Source organism: Lepisosteus platostomus, chromosome 5 (assembly GCF_059453375.1).
Source record: "Lepisosteus platostomus isolate fLepPlt1 chromosome 5, fLepPlt1.hap1, whole genome shotgun sequence".
Taxonomy (NCBI): Eukaryota; Metazoa; Chordata; class Actinopteri; order Semionotiformes; family Lepisosteidae; genus Lepisosteus; species Lepisosteus platostomus.
The window spans coordinates 40803356-40825164 of NC_142615.1; the positions used below are offsets into that span (position 1 = coordinate 40803356).

Below are 21809 nucleotides of genomic sequence, written 5' to 3' on the forward strand. Positions count from 1 at the left end.
CACTAATATAATACTGTCTGTGTTGTTATCAGTTACAGTTACTCCGACATCGGGACTCATTACAGCTCATGACATTAATTACAGTTAATTAACTCTTTATCCTGAGTGTCTTCAGTCGTGAACAGAGGTCCGTCCAGTTTTCTATATGCTGTATCCAGTACAGGGTCGCGTCTTTTACACTAATGAAATGTAAAAAATGAAACCTCTATGAAATGAGCAGTAAAACCTGAATTGACCAGAGAAACATGGTAATTTATTAGGAGACTGTAGTAAATACGAGTTTATTTCGTAAGTGTGAACTGTTTTCTAATATCAGTTCCACCGTTTTTAAGCTTCTTTGAGTCTGTAGTTTATAGATAAATTTATTAATACCTCATATTGTATTTCGGTACCACAGCAGTTGTATGAGCCTGGTGTTTTCACCCACGGCTGTTTTAAATAAGTTCATGGAGGCAGGTTGTTCGCTCTATGTGTAACCCTGTCTGAACGCTTTACCATAACAGGCAATAGCTACTAGTTATGAACTACAATTCCCATAAACCCCCTGAACGACTTCCGCATCTGCACCACGAGTCCCACACAGCCTGGCCATGGTGACGTCACGCAGGTCCCTTCCAGCGAGGGCTGTAGTCGGAGACGTGCGCCGAGAATAAACCCACACGAGATCCCTTTTTTAAAGGTTTATTTTCTAAAAAGTTAGTAAAATGGGAGCGTTTCCAGGGGTTCTTACAGGACAGGAGAACAGCAGCTGGTATCGCGGATCTTCCTCTCAGACTCGTACATCTTTACACTCATTACAGGTGATGTTACACTGTCCCGTCTCACACTCTGTTACACACACACACGACTGAACAGGACAGTTCCCCACACTCCACCTACACTTCACTGAACTCACAACACTGTTACACACGAGTGTGTTTTTCTCTTTTTACTCCGCGCTTCTGAAAGCTTCTTCAATTAACCCTTTATATACTTGAGTTATTCACATGCTGCTGCTGTGATGTGATATCGCCTTTCGCCTGTAGATGGGAGACGCCTCTGTGCCCCCACACAGTCAGGAAATCTTTCATTCCCACTGCAATCACACTCTTAAACAATGCAAAGTACCTACTTTGTCTCTTGTTTCTTTTCTGCTGTAACACAACTGTATACTCTTCCCTTTTGATGATGTGTATTTGTCATTGTTTTTTGTTTGACTGTGCCATAAAACAAATTTCCCCTAGGGGACAATAAAGCTTGAATTGAATAACAAATACTGGGCTAGATTGGGCCTGAAACCGTGTCAAAACCAAGACGCGGATTTTGCAGCATCGGAAAGACAACACCAAAAGTGGTATTTCTCTAAAACCCTCTTCAAAAGAAATGGTGAGTGTTTGTCAAGAGAAAGGCTCCTGTATTCCCCTTCAAAAGGTACAGTGTTTTGTTTTGCTTGTGAATTTTTTGGGGACAGCTGTGATCAGTCCGGACTGACTGCAGGCTCTAGAGACTGGAAAAACACAACGTGTTGGAGAGCCGTAGAAAGGCTGTGGTTGCATAACGTTATAGGCTGTGCTGATGATGATCTAATAGATCCAGAACAAAAAAGACAGTTTGATAATGAATATGCGTATCGGACTAATGTCTTGAAAAGGTTGATTACAGTGGTGAAGTGTTAAGCAGAGCGAGGGCTGCCGTTTAGGAGCTCAGCGACATGTTCGGGCGCCCCGATAATGGGAATTTCACGGGTGTCCTGAAGTTATCAGCGAGTTTGCTCCCTCCCTGAAAGGCCCATATAGAAAAATATGGCAATGGAGGCAGGGGAACCTCCTCATACCTCAACAACGTGCTCAGAATTCATTGAACTGATGGGACAACGGGTGCTCACCGAAATCATCCCTCAGATAAAAACTGCGAAGTGTCGATTCCACCCCAGATGTGATGCACACAGACCAGCTAACATTCATAATGCGATACATGTCACCCAATGGTTGTGTTGGGGAACGTTTTCTCAAATTTATGCTAATTCAGAATCATACAGGAGAGTCCCTTTATCGATCGGTATTGACTACAGTAGAGGATATGGGCATTGATATTCGCAACGGCTGAGGACTGTGCTATGACAGTGCAGTCAATATGTCTGGCGTTTATAAAGGCCTGCAGGCATGCATTAAAGAGGTTAACCCTTCAGTTGAGTGGATACTGTGCGATGTGCACACCCTCAGTTTGGTGAACTGTGTGGAACAAGCTGCTAGAGTACATGAAACTGAAATGTTTGGGTGAGGTCCTACAGTCAGGACAGGAGGCTCTTCCTTACACAAAGGGTGGCAGTAGGGTGGAACAAGCTGCCCAGTGAATACACAGAGCCTGAATGTGAGCAATCAGGCCGAGATAAGTTCAGAATGACTGTTTTCACTGCCGAAATGGATAGGAGGTACCATTCCTACAGGGACATTCAGCAGACATTTGGGTTTTTGAACAACATTTCCTGCATCTCCCACCATGATCTGCGCATACCAGCTACTAATCTCCAAAAGAAATATGCGCATGATCTGGAGGTGGACTTTGTGGATAAAATCAGTCAATTCAGAGAATTTATTCAAGGAAATGAGGACACATCAGCAAGGACACTATTACAGCTAATAAGAAGGAGGAAAGTCCAGTCAGTATTTCCATATATTGATATTGATATTGCTCTCAGGCTGTCCATTACTTTTCCGATTACCACTGCAAGCAGGGGAGCGCTCTTTTTCCAAACTGGCGTTGGTCAAAAACAGACTGAGGTCAACAATGGATCAGAACAGACTGAATCGCCTGGCCCTGAGGTCCAAAGAAAGTGATGTCCTGTGCGAAATGGATTTTACCAGCCTTATCAATGACTTTTCTGCAAGGAAATAAAGAAAGAAAAGCTTCTAACGGTAAGAGTGTCTTTTTTATGTGCGTTTCTGTTAGGTTTGTTGGCGGTATGTTTCGTATCTAATCGTCGATGCAGTGTATTGACTGATTTGAGTCTATTGGCTGCAATGGACTTGCGCGAGTGGGAGTGTCCTGCTCTTCTTGAAATAATGTGCTCAAACAGGGTGTTCATTGGTCTCTGCTGTGCTGATCTTGTTGTGTGTCGTCGGTTTCAAAGTAAGCATGCGCATGAGTTCTGTTGTCAGCTCACAGGTTGGTTGTGAATCTGACTTATTGGTTGTATTGCTGTACTTGCATTCCAGGCCGTTGTAGTGTGCGTGCGTGCGTGCGTGCGTTTGGGCTACCTGTGTTCGTGTGTGTGTGTGTGTTTGGGCTCCCTGTGTTCATGTGTGTGTGTGTGTTTGTGTGTTTGGGCTCCCTGTGTTTGTGTGTGTGTGTATTTGGGCTCCCTGTGTTCGTGTTCGTGTTCGCGTTCGCATGTGTGTATTTGGGCTCCCTGTGTGTGTGTGTCTGTGTGTGTGTGTATTTGGGCTCCCTGTGTTCATGTGTGTGTGCGTGTGTGTGTATTTGGGCTTCCTGTGTTCGTGTTCGTGTTCGTGTGTGTGCGTGCGTGTGTGTGTGTGTGTGTATTTGCGCTCCCTGTGTTCGTGTGTGTGTGTATTTGCGCTCCCTGTGTTCGTGTGTGTGTGTGTATTTGAGCTCCCTGTGTTTGTGTGTGTGTGTATTTGGGCTCCCTGTACTGTATGTGTGTGTGTGTGTATTTGGGCTCCCTGTATGCGTGTGTGTGTGTGTGTGTGTGTGTGTGTGTGTGTGTGTGTGTATTTGGGCTCCCTGTTTTCGTGTGTGTGTGTGTGTGTGTGTGTGTATTTGGGCTCCCTGTTTTCGTGTGTGTGTGTGTGTGTGTGTGTGTGTATTTGGGCTCCCTGTTTTCGTGTGTGTGTGTGTATTTGGGCTCCCTGTATGTGTGTGTGTGTGTATTTGGGCTCCCTGTTTTCGTGTGTGTGTATTTGGGCTCCGTGTGTGCGTGTGTGTGTGTATTTGGGCTCCCTGTTTTCGTGTGTGTTCCCTGCGAGTGCCGCCTTACATTACGTTTGAACCGGCGGTAGCAGCTTTTACTCCGAACTTGTCACTGAATTATTACAGTATTTTCTCTCACTTTTTTCTGGTAATGGGATGGGGGGGCTCTATGGGCCTCTGATCACCTTATTCTGCCAGTGCCTGTGCCCCCCAGCTCTTCACCTGTTACACAGCCTGGTAAATAAAGCAACAGAGAGAGTGAACTAGAACAAACACAAGGGCAAAAGGAGAAACTGAAACGGCCATCCTAGCGCTTATTTTTTTTAACAGATAAAATATACTTTATTCGGAAAAAAAACATCTCAAAGGAAACATCTCACACATATTAACACTCCACGCAATAAAAACGGCGGTGATTGTCCGTTATCAGTCCTTGCAAGTGTGGGCGGATTTGCGCTATTATGAGAGTCCCTCCAAACCCTACCACTTGCTGTTAACCATTAATCCCTGTACAGGGTCCATAGTCCTTTCCAGCGCTCCTGTGCCGTGGGGGAGACCCCATTTGGCAACGTCGCGCTTTATCCTCCTCCTGAGGTCCGCCAGGATCCTCTCCCCCAGCTCCCTCACTCCCCACTTGATGTTGTGCCGGATGAGATTGTTCCTCGCGTCCCACAGGCCTTTTTTTGTGAGGGACAGCAGCAGCCACATCAGGAACTGCGTCCCCTTGTCCAATCCGGTAGGTGCCAGCCCCAGCAGAATGTACTGGTAACTGAGCACCGCACCCGTCCCCAGGAGTTGCATGATGTTGTCCATTCTGCCCCCACACTGCTTTGGCGAAGGGGCAGCTCCAGAACACGTGCTGCTGAGTCTCCTCGACGAGACACGTGTCCCGGGGGCGCCGCAGGCTCCTGGTGAGCGAGTGTCTGTAGAGGACCTCTCTCTGTTCCTTGGACACGGAGGATGAACTTCATTCCTCACAGACACGGAGAGACACGGAGCTCTGGGCAGCCGAGCCTCTCGGATAAAGTTGTTTGGGTTTTGGGGTTGTTGTTTTTTTTTTCCGTTGCTGTTGAAGTGAATTTTATCGCAAGAAGCAGCCCGGGGAGGGGTGGGAATTTGGCGTGGGTCGCTCAAACAACGGTTACAAAAAGCACATACGCAAAATCTGTGTGAAAACAGACAGAAAGCTCTGAAGCGATTCCGGAAAAGAGCCAGAGGAGAAGATGGTTTTGCGTACGAAACGCCATAAAATGCCACGTCACGGAGAAGACCGAATTCCCCGAAATGACCGATCCCGACCGATTTTTTCGATCAAATTAAATGGTGATTTCACGACACGCATCTCACCATCTGCACACACCCACGCAAGATGATGCAATCTCTACTATTTTACAACGGTTCTTCAAAACGGTGATCGTCCTTCATCAATCAAAGCAGACATGTATCGCGGCGATAAGAGAACTAATAGCCTCGGGTGTGACGGTTTAGATTTGCTGCATCTTCGACAATTAGCAGCTGGTGGGAACGGTCACTGATGATCTTTCAGTGGTTTCTGCACTTGTGGACGCAACAGATGGACACTGGCAGTGATTTCAGATGTGTTCCTAACTGATGATCGAAAAGCGTCGTTAGGTCTCGTCAGTATCTGCGATTTTCGCTCTCAGTCTGTGAGAGGCGATCGCGGGAGGAGGACCTGGCAGGTAAGACTACCGGGTTTTTTTCCCCACGCGTGGGGAGCTGGAAGGACACGCGCTGGTGGCCGGCATGTCGCTGTCTTTTAGAAGCCGTCGCGGCCGACACCTAAAGCAGCGAGTTGGCAAAGAAAAAGATTCCGCGTGGATTTTTTCGTTTTATTTGACGTGGAAAGGGCTCGAGGTTTGTGCGTGGAAAGAAGTTGTTCTCCGGACAGGAGGAGCACATTTCTGCGGTCAGGCGGACTGGAGTCTCACAGCTATAAAAGTGAAACTCGCACCTGGGGTCGTGTAACAGGCCACCGAGAGCAGCAGGGAATCGTAACTAGTGGGCCAAACGGTCTTCCATCTTCGCGAAGTAAAAAAGTATCGTCAATTGCATTGTTAAGCGCCTTGGGGCAACTTTGTTGTGAAAGGCGCTATATACAAATGTATGGAATTGAAGTAACAGTCGTAATTTCACTGCAGTGAATTTGTTTGCTGGCTGGTTGACTGTTGAGCTACAGGAATTATTAAAACTTTACCATCTCTTCTGAGAAAGAGGTTTGGTTTCCTAGGAATCAATCATACAGTAGCTCTTCCGTCTGTTTCTCAGAAGTTGATGGGACTGAAATTTCATTTTTCGTTTCATTTCAAGGAAAACACCCGGGTGTGTGTGTGTGCCCTGTGATGGACTAGTGTCCTGTCCAGGGTCTGTGTGTGTGTGTCCTGTGATGGACTAGTGTCCTGTCCAGGTTGTGTGTGTGTCCTGTGAAAGACTGGTGTCCTGTCCAGGGTCTGTGTGTTTCTGTGTGTGACTCCTACTGAGACCCCCTGGCTGGACGGGGGCTCCCCTCTAAACAAAATGTTCAAACAGTCAGGCGTCGGATATTAAACCTGTTCCAGATAAAATTACATCCTGATGTCAGTTTGTAGTCCGTACGGTACATCATCCTCACCCAGTTCACGGTGTATCTTCATTCACTTTGGATGAAACCCAAGACAGTTTAGATTACATTCTAATCCCATTCAGTTTACATCCAGATCCAATTCAGATTATATGATAATCAGGGTCATATTACATTCTAATCCAGCTCAATATTGTTTTTTGTTTGTTTGTTTTTTTCAGCCCATTTCTCCAATGTGGAGTTTCTTCATCGTGTTGGGAGTCTTCCTGATACCGTCTGTCGGAGAAGGTGAGTGTCGAAGCTGGAGCAGCTCTGATGGGGAACCTTCTGGGTCCAGGGTGTGTGAGTGTGTGTGTTTCCTGTGATGGACTAGTGTCCTGTCCAGGGTGTGTGTGTGTGTCCTGTGATGGACTGGTGTCCTGTCCAGGGTGTGTGTGTGTGTCCTGTGATGGACTGGTGTCCTGTCCAGGGTGTGTGAGTGTGTGTGTCCTGTGATGGACTGGTGTCCTGTCCAGGGTGTGTGTGTTCTGTGATGGACTGGTGTCCTGTCCAGGGTGTGTGTGTGTTCTGTGATGGACTAGGGTCCTGTCCAGGGTGTGTGAGTGTGTGTGTCCTGTGATGAACTAGTCTCCTGTCCAGGGTGTGTGTGTGTGTGTCCTGTGATGCACTGGTATCCTGTCCAGGGTGTCTGTGTGTGTCCTGTGATGGACTGGTGTCCTGTCCAGTGTGTGTGAGTGTGTGTGTGTCCTGTGATGGACTGGTGTCCTGTCCAGGGTGTGTGTGTGTGTCCTTGATGGACTGGTGTCCTGTCCAGGGTGTGTGTGTGTGTGTCCTGTGATGGACTGGTGTCCTGTCCAGGGTGTGTGTGAGTGTGTGTGTCCTGTGATGAACTAGTCTCCTGTCCAGGGTGTGTGAGAGTGTGTGTGTCCTGTGATGGACTGGTGTCCTGTCCAGGGTGTGTGTGTGTGTCCTTGATGGACTGGTGTCCTGTTCAGGGTGTATCTGGCCTTGTGCCTGTTGTATGCTGGGATAGGCTCCAGCTCCACTATGACCCTGTACTGGAGAGCGCTGTTCGATGGCTGGATGTCATTAGCGGAGAGTCTCCACCACCCACAGCAGGGATTTAAGATCTTCCTGAGCAGCAGCTTCAGTAACTGGGAGTGGAGGGATGAATCCTGAACTTCCCAGTAGCCACCTGGAATTCTCCAAGCTCCCACCCCGGAGCTGCACTCGAACCCACTCCCACTCGCTGGTCTACACCTCCACAGCAGTGTCGGAGGCGGGGCTCCTCTCCCAGCTCCTGATCTCCAGGGTGCTGGACCAGCAGACGGTCTCTCACTGGGACAGCACCTCCCAGAGAGAGACTCGCACCCGCTGCTGGCCTCGAAGACATCGACTACAAGCTCGAGGAGACGGAGAACAGGGAGAGGCTGCAGGGAATCCTGAGGAAGAGGAGCAACATGGGGAAAGGTCAGTCAGTCCTCTGCACTGTCCTCTGTCCTCTGTCTCTGTGTGTTTGTGTCAATGTCTCGCTCTGTGTGTGTGTGTGTCACTGTCCCCCCTCTCTCTGTGTGTGTCAGTGTCCTCGGTCTCTCTCTCCAGATGTGCTCCAGAGGTGGCGAGGCTGTAGACTGGAGGATGATGGGAGTGTGTCTCTGTTTGATCAGTACGGCTTCAATGGACAAGACTTCCTGTCCTTTGAGATGGACAACATGACCTGGAGAGCAAGTTCCCTGGAGGCAGAGGACAGTCAGAGGGACTGGAACCAGAACAGGGTTAAAAACCAGTATACAAGATTCTTCCTGGAGATTGACTGTATGGAAACACTGAAGAGATTCCTGGAGTTCAGAGAAATAGACAAGAACCACACAGGTGAGACAGAGAGATATCAGATACAATAGGAGACAAATGCCCCTAGAAGCTCTGCACAAGGAGTTTTGTAAAAACATCCCCCATGTGCAGAGGAGTGGGTGGCACAGTGCAGTTTCTGGGGTGCTGTCTGTGTGGAGTTTGCATGTTCACCTCATGTTTGTGTGGGTTTCCTCCCTGGTGGGTAAATTGGCTTATGGGAAACTGGCTCGTGTATGAGTATGCATCTGTGTCTGTGTGAATGTGAATCCTGTGTGATCCTGTGTGAACAGGACGTGTCTGTAGTACTCCAGTCCTAGTGTGATCTCCTGTCCTAGCTTGAGAAACAGAGAGTGAGCCTGTCTGTCAATGATAATAATACAGTGTGTGATCTCCTGTCCCAGCCTGAGGAACAGACAGTGAGCCTGTCTCTCAATAATAATAATACAGTGAACAGGACGTGTCTGTAGCACTCCAGTCCTAGTGTGATCTCGAGTCCTAGCTTGAGAAACAGACAGTGAGCCTGTCTGTCAATGATAATTGTCTAATAATGACATGTTGTGGTTGTAAAGGTTTACAGAAAGGAGCCACACAAGATGTTGTCTCACCTTGCACAGTGTCCACACTAATCCTCAATGTGTTAACATTGCTTCCGGTCTCCCTCTCAGTCTCTGCTCAGGTGTTTGTCTCTTCCAAGCATCAGGGAGACACACAGAGCTGTTCTCTGTCCTGTCTGGTCACTGGCTTCAGTCCTGGAGTCATAGAGGTCAGTCTGTCCAGGGCTGGAGAGACCGAGGGAGAGGACGTGTGGTCCAGTGGGCTCAGACCCAATGGAGACGCCACCTATCAGCTGAGGAAGAGTGTGGAGATCAGAGAGAGTGAGATTGAGGAATACAAGTGTACTGTGACTCATCACAGCTCCAACTACAGCGTCACACTGACCTGGGGTAAGAGTCTGGAGCAGATTAGTGTGTATTATACTGTATCACACACTGGGGTGAGACTGGAGCAGATCAGTGTGTATTATACTGTATCACACACTGGGGTGAATCTGGATCAGATCAGTGTGTATTATACTGTATCACACACTGGGGTGAGTCTGGAGCAGATCAGTATGTATTATACTGTATCACACTGGGGTGAGTCTGGAGCAGATCAGTGTGTATTATACTATATCACACACTGTGACACACTAAGAAGCTCCAGTATATTGTACTGTACTCTTCTGCAGGGGTCAGGGCATGTCTGCAGTGTTCCGTTCCTTACGCAGTGTGTCGGTGCTGTTATTGCAGGACTCTGTAGTGCTGGAGATGGGCTGTCCCGGCGGCATGGGTTAGCTCCGGCCTCTGGGATCGCTGTCCTGGCTGCGTGCCTGCTGTCCATGATAGGATACAGTCTGAACAAGCGGACACAGGTGAGAGACAGGGGACTCTTGGATTGGATTAGAGTAAGCTCTAATGGTGAAGAGGATGTTCTGCATGAATACTTGTCTCCCCTCTCGGAGACCCTCTCACCGCAGGCTGGCTGTTTTGCCTTTGTGACAAACTCTTTCCCACTCTTTCCCTTTCACCTGTTCACCCTCATTTCCCTGCCCTGTGACTCACTATCCACCTCACACCCCACTGACAGCCCCCTGACTGACACACTCATCTTCATTAAATTCCGGTGGGGGAGGGTGGGCAGCATGGTGGCGCAGTGCTGGGGGTTCTAATTTTAGACCCGGGGTGCTGTCTGTGTGGAGTTTGCATGTTCCTCCTGCGTTTGCGGGAGTTTCCTCCAGGAGCTCTGGTTTCCTTCCCCAGTTCAAAGACATGCTGGTGGGTGAACTGGCTACCAGAAAAACTGGGACTGGTGTGTGTGTCCTGTGATGTCCTGTCCAGGGTGTGTGTGAGAGTGTCTGTGTGTCCTGTGATGGACTGGTGTCCTGTCCAGGGTGTGTGTGTCTGTGTGTGTGTGTCCTGTGATGGACTGGTGTCCTGTCCAGGGTGTGTGAGTGTGTGTGCCCAGTTTCCTATTCAAGGGCCTTTCTCTGTTGTTTCAGCAGCTGTGACGGGGATGTCTGCTGTTTCTCCGGGACTCCCCCCGAACACAGGGGATCGAAACGGGGGTTTGATCAGCTGGCTGCCCCCCTGCTGTCTAGCAACCCCCTGACCACCACCTCCCCTGTGATTTTGGGGTGCCGCCAGCAAAGATCCCTGGCAGGCGTCTCGGGGAGCCTAGGAGCGAGCGAAGGAAGGAAGAAGACAGGGCAACGTTTCGGCTGGGGAGTCTTCATCAGGCGTGAGGCGGGGGGGAAGACAGACAGAGAGGAGATGAGAGGACAGAGCAGGTGAGGGGGGTGTACCATAGGGTGTAGCTGTCAGGTTAAGAAGGGACCAGGATCTCGGGGGACCCATGTCAACATGATGATGGGGAGCTGGTCACCCCACAGTTATGGGAGGCTGAGGTTCTGGCGCATCTGTAAAAGATGAATGTTTTTTCATCTTTTCTGAATGTTGGCATTTGATCCTCGGGGATTGAAAAACTGTGGGTTTCCCCTTTGTGATGTAGAGGACAGTGGAATCACACTACAGTATCAAATCAAAGTTGATTTTTATCAAATGCACAACAATGCAGCAGTAGTTGCTGGCCATGAGATGTCTTTATACTGTATGGATTATACTGTATATACTTATACTATATATATATATTACTGCCAGAGCTGAAGAGGCTGTCCCACACTGACAGGCTGGAGGAACTGAGTCTCTTTAGTCTGAAGGGGGTGTCCCACACTGACAGGCTGGAGGAACTGAGTCTCTTTAGTCTGAAGGGGGTGTCCCACACTGACAGGCTGGAGGAACTGAGTCTCTTTAGTCTGAAGGGGGTGTCCCACAGTGACAGGCTCGAGGAACTGAGTCTCTTTAGTCAGAAGGGAGTAAAAGACACAGCCGATGAGCTCCCCCAGTCAGGACACGGGGTGGGGGGGGGGAATTGCACCTCTTTACACAAAGAGATGTGGGAGTGGGGAACAAGTTGCCCAGCCAAGCCGTAGAAGCTGATACCCCGGCTCCTCTTGAGACCCCCCTCCACCCGGTACTCACTACTCACTACTCGCTACCCGCTACCAAACGGGCCAGATGGGACCACACGGGACCAACCAGGCTGCCTGCTCCTTCAGCTGTTCCCAGAGAAGAGCAGCCGCCCCCGCCCACATTTCACAGCTGACGAAAACGTGACTACACCCCCCATGCTGCTGCTCCCCGCTGCGTGCCCGCCGGCCCCTCCCGATCAGCTGCACACCGCCGAGCAGACACTGCGCTCTCACACGCTCCTCATGGCTGTGGAGCAGGAGATCCCAGTGCTATTCCCCGTGTCATCTGGCGCAGATAAGATCAGTTCACTTTATTAGCCCTGTACAATTCCTTGTAGTAGGAATTCGTCTTTTCGCAGACCCCAGCTTGCTTTCCATGAGACACACAGACAGGGAGAGAGGAGATGGGGGTCAGAGCGCAGGGTCAGCCATGTATACGGCGCCCCCGGAGCAGTTGGGGTTCAGGGCCTTGCTCAGGGGCCCAACGGAGTAGGATTCCTCTGCCGGCTGCGGGATACGAACCGGAAACCAGCCACAGTCGCAGATCCTGAGCCACAGAGCCACCGCTCCGCCCCGAGTCCCAGATCCTGGTATTTGTACGCGCCGCTCTCCAGCTCCGTCTACCTTCCGCCGATCGGGGTGCCCCCCTCCTGAACGGTCTTCCCCCAGTTTCACTCCGGCGATTCCCCTCCCCGAGTTCGTCTCCAATATCCTTCTCGTCCCGCTGTTCAGTCCCTCCCGCCGCGCCATGACGGGAGCGCATTGCTGCCACCCAGGAAGAAAAGAAAAAGAAATTGCTCCCCTCCGTTATTTCTTAATGACGAGGTAGCAATGCTGACATCAGCGTCGGTCCTGCTCTGTTGTGCGCGCTGAACGCGTCGAGAAGCGGCCGAGAGCTTGGGCTTGGGGAGGTGCCCTCCGGTTTCATGACCGTGTCCAGCGGTGTCCAGCGCTGCAGAATGTGTCCGGATTGGCTTTCACTCGGGGTTTAGCCATAATGACACCTTGCGATTTATTTATTTATTTTAGCCAACGTGAACAGAAGCGTTACCAGCAGGAGGACCGGATTTAAAGATCAAAGCAAGTGATGGTGGTGTTCCGTGATGAACAGTTATACGTGCGATCAACTCCACGGCTTCGAGCTACAAGCCCGCCCGTAGCGATATCACAGGTATGGTGTGACAGAGGGCGCGATCGCCTGATCACACAAAATACGGGAGAATTCCTATCGCCTAATGACGAGATAGGAGGGCGAATTTCCTTTTCCCGTGGTTGCACAAGCGCATTGCTCTGATAAGGAGGGAAAAACAATCCATGTGTTATATTAAGAGATTGCAGATGACTAGTGTGCACTTTCTAATAAATAAAGAGATCGCAGATGCCTTGTGTGCACTTTCTCATAAAGAAAGAGATCGCAGATGCCTAGTGTGCACTTTCTCATAAATAAAGAGATCGCAGATGCCTAGTGTGCACTTACTCATAAAGAGATCGCAGATGACTAGTATGTATTTCTCGTAACGACCAGACGTTCTCACCGTATCGTAAGTGACTACCACCACCACACGAGAGCCCTGTGCTGTCGCACAATACTCACATTCTCATTCTCGGGCTCTCCGGCTTTCAGCTCTTTGGGCCGGCTCCTGGTCCCACTCTTTCTTGTAAACGGAGGCGGCTGGGGGCTCCCCGGGGGTGAAAAGGCTGTTCGCACCCCATACAAACTGTCACGCCGTGGTTTGAGCACACACATACAGTGGAGAGTGGGCCTGGCCTCATTCTGCAGCCCTGAGCCCTCAGTTCCAGATGAGCTCTCGGTAGCTTCTCAGTGCGCAGTGCAACAGGTTGTTCACACACTCAAGTGATCACTGCTCTCTCGCCCTTAGCTGGTAACTCGTCTTCCTTGATGGCAACAATGCGCTTCCGTATTTAATCACCCCCCGCTCCTAGTTCCTGTAACTCTTTCAACTCTTCAACCTGCGGGGGGGCGTCAGATCTGCCGGCACCCCGGCACGGGCTTCGCTCGCTCACGGCATGCACCGCCGCGCGTTCCCGCGCCGCTTCCGTCCAGCGGGAATGCGCCTCCCCTGCAGCCGCGCATCGTGCGCGTTCAGCGGGTCGGCTTCCGCGTCTCCTCGCTTTGCTCGCCGACCAGAGTTTTTTTTATATATATCTACTCCCTTCCGTGCGCTTGTAGCTTTCCAGCAACGGCAAAACGGCAAAAAAACACCACCAATTCACGGGGTGTAGAAGGATACCAGCATCTTGGGTTCTCCTCAAAACGGGATACCGTACTCCGGGACACGTGCGCGGGTGTTAGAGGTGAATTTCCGGGGTGCTGCGCTATATGTGGGGTTGCCCGGCTCCCCCTGCGACCCCCTACTGGATAAAAGCAGGAGGAAAACGAGTAAGAATTCATCCGAGAGCCTCATCTTGTCTGTCTGGGAGAACATGCAAACTCCACACAGACAGCAAACACCCCCCCACCCCTTCCCCAGGCGCGGAACTGAACCCCACCCCACCCCAGCCAGGCCAGGCACCCCAGCAGCAGCAAGGCAGCAGGGACAACTGCTCATGCCTCGGGCTCGGAATGTCCTACATTAAGATCCACCCGCCCCCCTCCCATACCGACATGAGCACTGCTGGGACAGCTGAAGTCCCCATCCGTGCATTTTTAAAGATGCGATCATGGCTGGGGAGGTGCTGGGTGGTGTGTTGCACTCACAGCAGCAGCTGCGCCGAGTGTGGGGGTGTCTGGATGTCTGGGGGGTTGCTGGTTCATAGCCCCAGGGCGTAGCACAGCTTGAGCACAGCACTATACTCAGGCACTGCCTGAACGGGCACCGACGTTCGTAGTAAGGAAACAGTAGAAAGAGACGCACTTGTTACTCTACCTCAGTTCATCTACCCAGTGGCTGCTGTGTACAAAAACCACAAGAACGAGTAAAAGTTTATTTCACGCGGACGAGAAAAGAGACACAACGTTTTGGCTGCGGGGCTGTCTTCGGGTGATGACACCTAAATGTAACACGCTGCCGTCCTGACAGGCAGATTACAGCACTACAACCAAATTACAGCACAGGACACGCTAAATAGACAATACACACTAGCTGAGCATTTGACCAGGAAAAGACAACCAGATCTGTGACTGGAGATCACACACTGTATTTCTGTTCAGTTTCTAAGTCTGTTTGGATCTGGATCACAGTCTGGACATAGAAACTGGACACAGGCAGACCCAGCTGTCCAGAGAGGACAGGCTCAGTGACCACAACCTGGACACACACACTGGACACAGGCAGACCCGGCTGTCCAGAGAGGACAGGCTCAGTGCCCACGGCCTGGACACAGAAACAGGACACAGGCAGACCTGGCTGTCCAGAGAGGACAGGCTCAGTTTCCACAGCCTGGACACACACACTGGACACAGGCAGACCCGGCTGTCCAGAGAGGACAGGCTCAGTGCCCACAGTCTGGACATAGAAACTGGACACAGGCAGACCCAGCTGTCCAGAGAGGACAGGCTCAGTGACCACAGCCTGGACACACACACTGGACACAGGCAGACCCGGCTGTCCAGAGAGGACAGGCTCAGTGCCCACAGCCTGGACACAGAAACAGGACACAGGCAGACCTGGCTGTCCAGAGAGGACAGGCTCAGTTTCCACAGCCTGGATACAGACACTGGACACACGCAGACCCAGCTGCCCAGAGAGGACAGGTTCAGTTTCCACAGCCTGGACACAGGCAGACCCGGCTGTCCAGAGAGGACAGGCTCAGTGACCAGAGAGGACAGGCTGTGCTCCCACTGCCAGCGGGGAAAAGCAGAGACAGAGATACACCTTCTGATGCACTGACAGAAATACTCTGGGATCGGACCAACATTCTTCCCCAAAATAACAAATCTAATCCCATAATTCCCATTCCTGCCAGAATCACAACAGCTGCCAATCTTACTGGGAGAGGAAACTCAACAGAGCTGCAGTCCAGTACTTGATCAGTTTGTGAACCTGTCTCACAATAATGTTTGACATAATATCTGCAAATATCCAATGTAATGTTTGTACTGTAATTGTTGTGTTAATTCTCCAGGCCTTGTCAACTGCCTTGCGGTCACACCGAAACAACAATTATTCAATGATTTGGAATTTATGCTCGCACTGTCGTGGATGCCCTGCATTCGTCTGCATTCGCTTGCTTAGAAAGCTTAAAAAATAAAATTTGTCAAAAAAAAAAAACAACTTCTCTGGGTTCCGAGATGGCTTATAATATAATATACGCCTGGAAACAGCGCACGAAAGTGACTGTGTGTTACTGTGGTATCAAATCACCTGTCTTACCAGAGTGTTTCCATCTTTTTTTAGGAATAATTAACAAGAAGGTTCATTTAAAAAACGCACAAACGCCTTCTATTGTACAACAAACGGCAGAATAAGCAACTGACGTCTCTTCGCCGCTAACCTGAATGGCGAGGAATTCAATGGTAGTCAGACGCGTGTGTGTTTTATTTTAAAGGCAGAAAACCTTGTTGTTGTTTTTTAACAGATCCTGACAGAAATGATCAATTCGGGAACTAACGTTACGTGGCTCTCACAACACGGTCGCGAACAAACCGACCGGGATGTTTTCAGAATCAGAACCGAGCGACGTTTTCTTGCTGTCGGGTCGACAGATTCTCATGCTTGAAACCGTGTGACGCCGAGACGTCACTATACGTTCTGACGATTGTGTCGCCTTTTTGTATTATACCACGACACTTTGTACGGGAGAAAGAAGCCTGTTCCAAGAAGTGTTCAGGCACCGTTGGGGTTATGAAAGTGTGATTTCGATGCTGTGGAGTCTCTATGCACGTGGAAAATTCTGACTCCTCAAAAAAAGGGGCTGTCCCTTCCCAATTTATCTTTATTAGTTAGTATAATTGGAAATTACAGACGCTCATTGCGGCCAATAGGGGAAAAATAATTCATGTGGTATCGCCTAATTACGAGAAACGTATCATTGAAACGTTTTATCTAGTTGTCAGTTTTCCTTAAAACTAGGGTTTTCATTTTCGTTTACGTAAAGTCCCCGACTTTACACGAATTCCCAAGCGCTTGAGGGTAACAGCCGACACACACCTGTCGTGCCAAAACCGCGTATGATCACTGCTTGAGCAGAAAATAATTCTATTATTTCTCATACTACAGAGTTCAATAACCAACACATAAGAGACATTTGTTCTCGTCCTTTAAACCTGACTGCAGCACAGCGCTAAATAACTCAAAGATTGTACGTTCACACAGCTCGCTCTCCCTACGACAAACAGCGGTGGGCAGCGCCTTTTTGTGGTGGTTTTCCTCCCCCGGTCACCGCCTTTGCCCTCCAGGGGCCAACCGTCAATAAGTAATAAGAATAAACATGAACTAATAGGAAGATTTCCGTTCTGGGGAAAAACAAATCGTCTCGCGGGGGAGCCAGAGCCTCTCCCGGCATGCAACGGGCACAGGGCGGGGGTACACCATCACAGGACACACACACACACGACAAGAGTCCATCACAAACAAAACTCTCCACAGACAGCAAGCACCCCCGGTCCGGAATTCAATCCAAACTCCCAGTACTGACACCTGCGCCCTTCTTCTGAGACATGTATTAAGGTAAGCATTTTGTAGAAAGAAAGGGAACTGAAAATAAGGCACATACATATATAACTAAATGAGACGTGACTGTTAGATGCGTTCAGGCACATCTGGGTGTCTCCAAGCTTTTTTTACGCATTGTAACACAACACCTTCAAGCGACCCATAAGACGCTCAGACGTCATTAACCCATGAAAACCCCGAAAAATGAGGCAGCGAGTTTTTCTTTTCAAACTTTAGTTCAACATCAAATAATACAAAGGGAGGAAAGGTATCAAAAAAATATGTGAAAGAAAAAAATACACGCACACGAAGCAATACTCAGCTAGAGGTTATTATAAATCAGTTTTACATATATTTATTGTTTTTTTAACCTTGTTAATTTTCTAACTGCATTAAGAAGATAACCTTGTTATCTTCTTAATGCAGTTTAAGTGATACTGCATTTCCATCTTATAATCGTCAAAGGGGGGGGGGGGGGGGTATCAATGGGCCGTTTTGTTTTGTGATTGCGATATCCACCCAGTTTTACTAACAGATCAAATGTAAATAGTCAACTTCCACTTTACATCTTGCACAGTATAACATGATATCAAGCGCCTTGAATCTAACATTGGCACTTAATTGCTTAGAGATATAGTTCTGCAAGTCCATCTAAAATAACTTTGTTAATATATGCAGGTGATAAATAAACGTGTCTGAGTATCTTTTCCAGCTTTACTGAAAGCACATACAGTACATCAACTTTTTTATTTACAGTACATCAACTTGCCCACTGAGGATAAGCGTACCTCCGTTGCCCGAGTAACGTGACTCCTGTGAATGACGTGTAAAGAGCGCGTCGTTCTATACCTAGAGGAGACGGATAACTTTTCTAGCGCCGGGTTTCGGGGGGCTTTCCCAAGCTCTCCTCGCCTTTGGCCTGGGCATCTTCACACTTTTATTACGCTACACACAAGCTCAGCCCCCCAAAAAATGAATTATCCACCCCGCCCCTGGGTGAAGAAAAGGCAACAAAAAAACGCAAACTCAAAACAGAAACGAAGAAGATGGTTTAGATAACAGCGAGGTTCAAAGATCTTTAAACGCCTTACCTAGTTGATTTACATTTTTACTGTAATATGAATTTCCCTAACGGAAAAAAAACAGTTAGTCAGCCTGAGACGAAACAAATCTCATATGATTATGAGTCACTCCCTGTTTAATTCCCCCCCCTCCGATTAAACTGCTGCCTGGCGTCGCCAGTCCGCTCCGGCTCCGCAGGAGACAGGCTGTCAAACCCGAGACGGGCCGCCCCACGGGTGAGTAACCGCCGTCCTCTCCGCGCTTAGTCCAGACTGGAGCTCCATATCTAGTGCCCTGTTCACTAACTACTGTTCGTGAGGTCGGCGGTGACTAAACACTTCGCCTGCAAGGAGAGGGACGGGACGGAGACGGTTATTCTCTTCTGGCAGTTTATTTTAACTGTGACATTTCCACCGCCCATCTCTCTCTCTCAATTCAATTCAAGGTGCTTTATTAGCATGACCGACGGTTACAATCAGTGTTGCCAAAGCAAATAAAAATAATTAAATTCACATGAAACAAAACAGAAATAAAAGTAAAATAAAATCTACAGACATTTACAACAAAGACATATCATAAAATATCGACATATACTGTAAACATATTGAGCATTATTGGGAGACAGGCTCACTGTTCCTCAGGCTGTGACAGGAGATCACATACTGGGCTGCCAGTTCAGCTGAGTTCCCTCCTCCCTCTCCCAGTAGGATCGGGACCCGAAGTGATTCTGGCAGGTGTGAGAACTCTGGGATTAGATTTCTGAATTTAGGGAAGACTGTTTCTCTAATCCCAGAGTATCTGTCACAGTGTAGTAGGAAGTGCACCTCTGTCTCTATTTCTCCCCGCTGGCAGTGGGAGCACAGCCTGTCCTCTCTGGGCAGCCAGGTCTGCCTGTGTCCAGTGTGTGTGTCCAGGCTGTGGTCACTGAGCCTGTCCTCTCTGGGCAGCCAGGTCTGCCTGTGTCCAGTGTGTGTGTCCAGACTGTGGTCACTGAGCCTGTCCTCTCTGGACAGACAGGTGTAGTGGTTTGATGGGTTTACTGAGACACTTATTAATTGTAACAGTAATCACGAGGTTGTTCGTTGTAGCTTTTAGAAAATCAATCGTCAGAACAACTAACAACGCACACACACGGGTTCAATACACGAGATACATTTATTAATATAAATTGTGCACCAAAGATATACTAGTCTGCCTGGATACGAGCGGCAGACCTTACTGTGAGGGTTATCAATATACAAGGTATATAATCTCGAAGAGATGCAAACACAAAGAGATACACAACAGAGAATATATGTCAATATATATCGTTCGGTTACCAAATCGCTAATCAGTGTTATTACCCACTGTTACTCTAAACTCGGAAGTAAATACATTACTCATGAATTAAATTGATAACAACTTGTGTTGAGGTACAATTGAATTCTCGAGACGCAATGTAGAACATGGGGTTTACTTATCCACTGTGTATGGATTTGGAATCTCCTGGCACGAACACCAAACCAGCTGACAGGCTCTGTTGCAGCCTCTGTTGCAGCGGTTGTCTAATGGGCGTTGTGTCGGCGTCCTCTGGCTACCGGCCAACCAGTCAAGGTGCAGCTCGGAGTAGGACGGGTGGAGGAATCTAACTGCGGCGCGCAGGGCAGTCGTTGCTCCGAGGGGACCTACCAGCAGTCCGGCTGGCTAGTAGAAAGTCTCTATGCACAGAGTGTGACCGCGAGTCCTCACAAGTCACTCTTTTGCCTGGGAAGAAACTGGTTCGTTCCCGGTCCAGCGCTGCTTCTGAATAAGCTATTCAGGTTGTCGACGAGGGTCCAACTGTAGGCTGCCGTTGATCAAGCGGAGCATTCACGTTGGTAGAATTCTGAGTACGTACTCTGCCTCGGCCTCGCGCTTAGAACAAAGTCCAAGTCCTTTTGCAGACAACAGCAGTTGTCACGTGATTGTCTCTGAGGATGCGTGAAAATGGCCAAGGAGAGCCCCGATCTGAGCTTGCGCTCCCTTTTTGACCAAGACCCAGATGTGTGCTGATTGGTTGAGAGTTTGGCGGGCATTGCAGACCCACGTGGTATTACCACACCCTGCCAGTCCCTGATTGGTTGGTCAAGGTGAGATATACGTCACTTACTCTTGACACTTAGGAATGCAGTCCAGATGTCCATTTGGCACTCCCTAGACTGATAGGCGCCAGTGGATGACCATTGATCACGATAGCCAGGCTTAGCTAAGCACATCCCCGTCTGGGAGCTTGTTCCTTATCAAAAGAAAACATCTTAAATCAGCCTGCATGAATTCTTTCTCTGTGGCTGCACCACAGAGATGGAGGGTGAGATGGGGCCTCATTTAGGACAGCATACCACCGCTTAATTCTGTCTTATTAGCAAGCATTGCCGCTACAACGGCATCTCTGCTGTCAAACTTCCTCCTGACGTGTTTGACAGGATCTGAGCCGTGGTGAACAGTGGGAAAGACGCCCTGTGGAGAGTGAGGAACATGGGGCTGTTCAAAGGCATCGAGGTCCCAGTCAAGGCAGCAGGCAGCCTGGCCCTGTTCATCACCCGAGAGAACTATTACCTCAGAGATCTGCGGAGAGAAGGGAGGGAGGAAGCAGAAAATCTGTGGGAAATAGAGAGCATAGGTCAATATCTCAAGAGACTGAGAAAAACATTATCATGTTTAAGTAAAGAATGTGATTTGCACCAGAAAAAAAGAAATTGTTGCTATGTAACTGGTACCGTGTCAAAATTTAATGAGATGTGATTATATATACTGTTTTAAGTATGTATATTAATGTAAAGCTTTCTAATTTGTGATATCCTGTATTTTTTGTGAAAAGAAAATAAAGTTCTTAAAAAATCGGTTCACCCAGGGCGAGGCTCGGCCATTGCACTCCGGCTGTGCTGACCCCTGCGAATTCCCCAAATGTGGGAATCTCGACTGCATAATTTCTGGTAGTGGGGGACTGCGTTCGCGCTCTCCCCTGATGTGCTTGGTCCAATATCAGATACAGAAGAGTTATGACACCACGAGCTGCGATCGGATCCCAGTTCGACAGGAGTCGATGCCACTGCTGGTTCCCGGTTTCTTTTAGTTAGAGGTCCGGAGAAGCATTTCAAGCTGGTTACGCTACTCCTTCCGGACATTCATTCCCTTTTCAAAGTCAGTCATTTTGCTGTAGTCTGCATTATTTAGGCTGATTATCGAGGTTAGCCTTTAATTGGTCATGGGAGTCTCGGTACTGTATGCTAATTCTCAAGACAGTTTCACCCGTTTTCTGATTGCTAGGTTCTGTACCAGTGCAGACATGTCAAACAGTGAATGGCTGTACCTCTATTGTATCCGTGCTCAATGAATGAAATCAGTAATAAATGAATATATGTATAGGTTTACGAAAAACAAGTGGTTTATCGACTCATCTTCATTTGCAGATTTAGAGGCAGCTTCGATATTCGTTTTACAAATGGGTATTTTTTTATATGGGTCACACACATGCCATAGCAACAAAACATCTCTAGAGATGAGGCTATAGATCACCTTTCCATCCTCCAGGTTTTCCTCCCAAAACCTACGGTACCAACGGCGACCCCTGCTGGCCGAGAGAGCAAAAGCTTGCAGCACCTGGTATTCCAAGGCAGTCTCCCATCCAAATACTAACGAGGCCCACCCCTGCTTAACTTCCAAGATCAGACAAGATCGGGAACATTCAGGGTGGTGTGGCCGCAAGCAA

General features: G+C 48.9%; 1 protein-coding gene, 1 non-coding gene and 1 pseudogene across 5 annotated transcripts; 2 read left to right on the plus strand and 1 right to left on the minus strand.

The window, feature by feature from the left end:
• The first annotated feature begins 263 nt into the window (after positions 1-263).
• Positions 264-15640, plus strand: LOC148666556 (major histocompatibility complex class I-related protein 1-like). Of its 4 annotated transcripts, XM_088632595.1 has the most exons (7): positions 264-2894; positions 6709-6775; positions 7756-7957; positions 8090-8359; positions 9004-9282; positions 9628-9749; positions 10377-15640. In XM_088632595.1, the coding sequence occupies exons 3-7, from the start codon at positions 7948-7950 to the stop codon at positions 10383-10385; spliced, it is 690 nt and encodes a 229-aa protein (XP_088488721.1). In that variant the 5' UTR covers positions 264-2894; positions 6709-6775; positions 7756-7947; the 3' UTR covers positions 10386-15640. The 4 variants fall into 4 exon arrangements, 3 of the variants coding, with proteins under 3 accessions (XP_088488721.1, XP_088488723.1, XP_088488724.1); XR_015936937.1 differs by lacking the exons at positions 264-2894; positions 6709-6775 and having other exon boundaries at positions 7733-7957; positions 10377-10664; positions 12435-15640; XM_088632597.1 differs by lacking the exons at positions 264-2894; positions 6709-6775 and having other exon boundaries at positions 7733-7957; positions 10380-15640.
• A 5261-nt stretch (positions 15641-20901) lies between these two features.
• On the plus strand, positions 20902-21065 carry LOC148666557 (U1 spliceosomal RNA). Its single transcript, XR_015939059.1, has one exon. It is a non-coding gene; the product is annotated as a U1 spliceosomal RNA (small nuclear RNA).
• A 623-nt stretch (positions 21066-21688) lies between these two features.
• On the minus strand, positions 21689-21807 carry LOC148666558 (5S ribosomal RNA; annotated as a pseudogene).
• Positions 21808-21809: the final 2 nt, after the last annotated feature.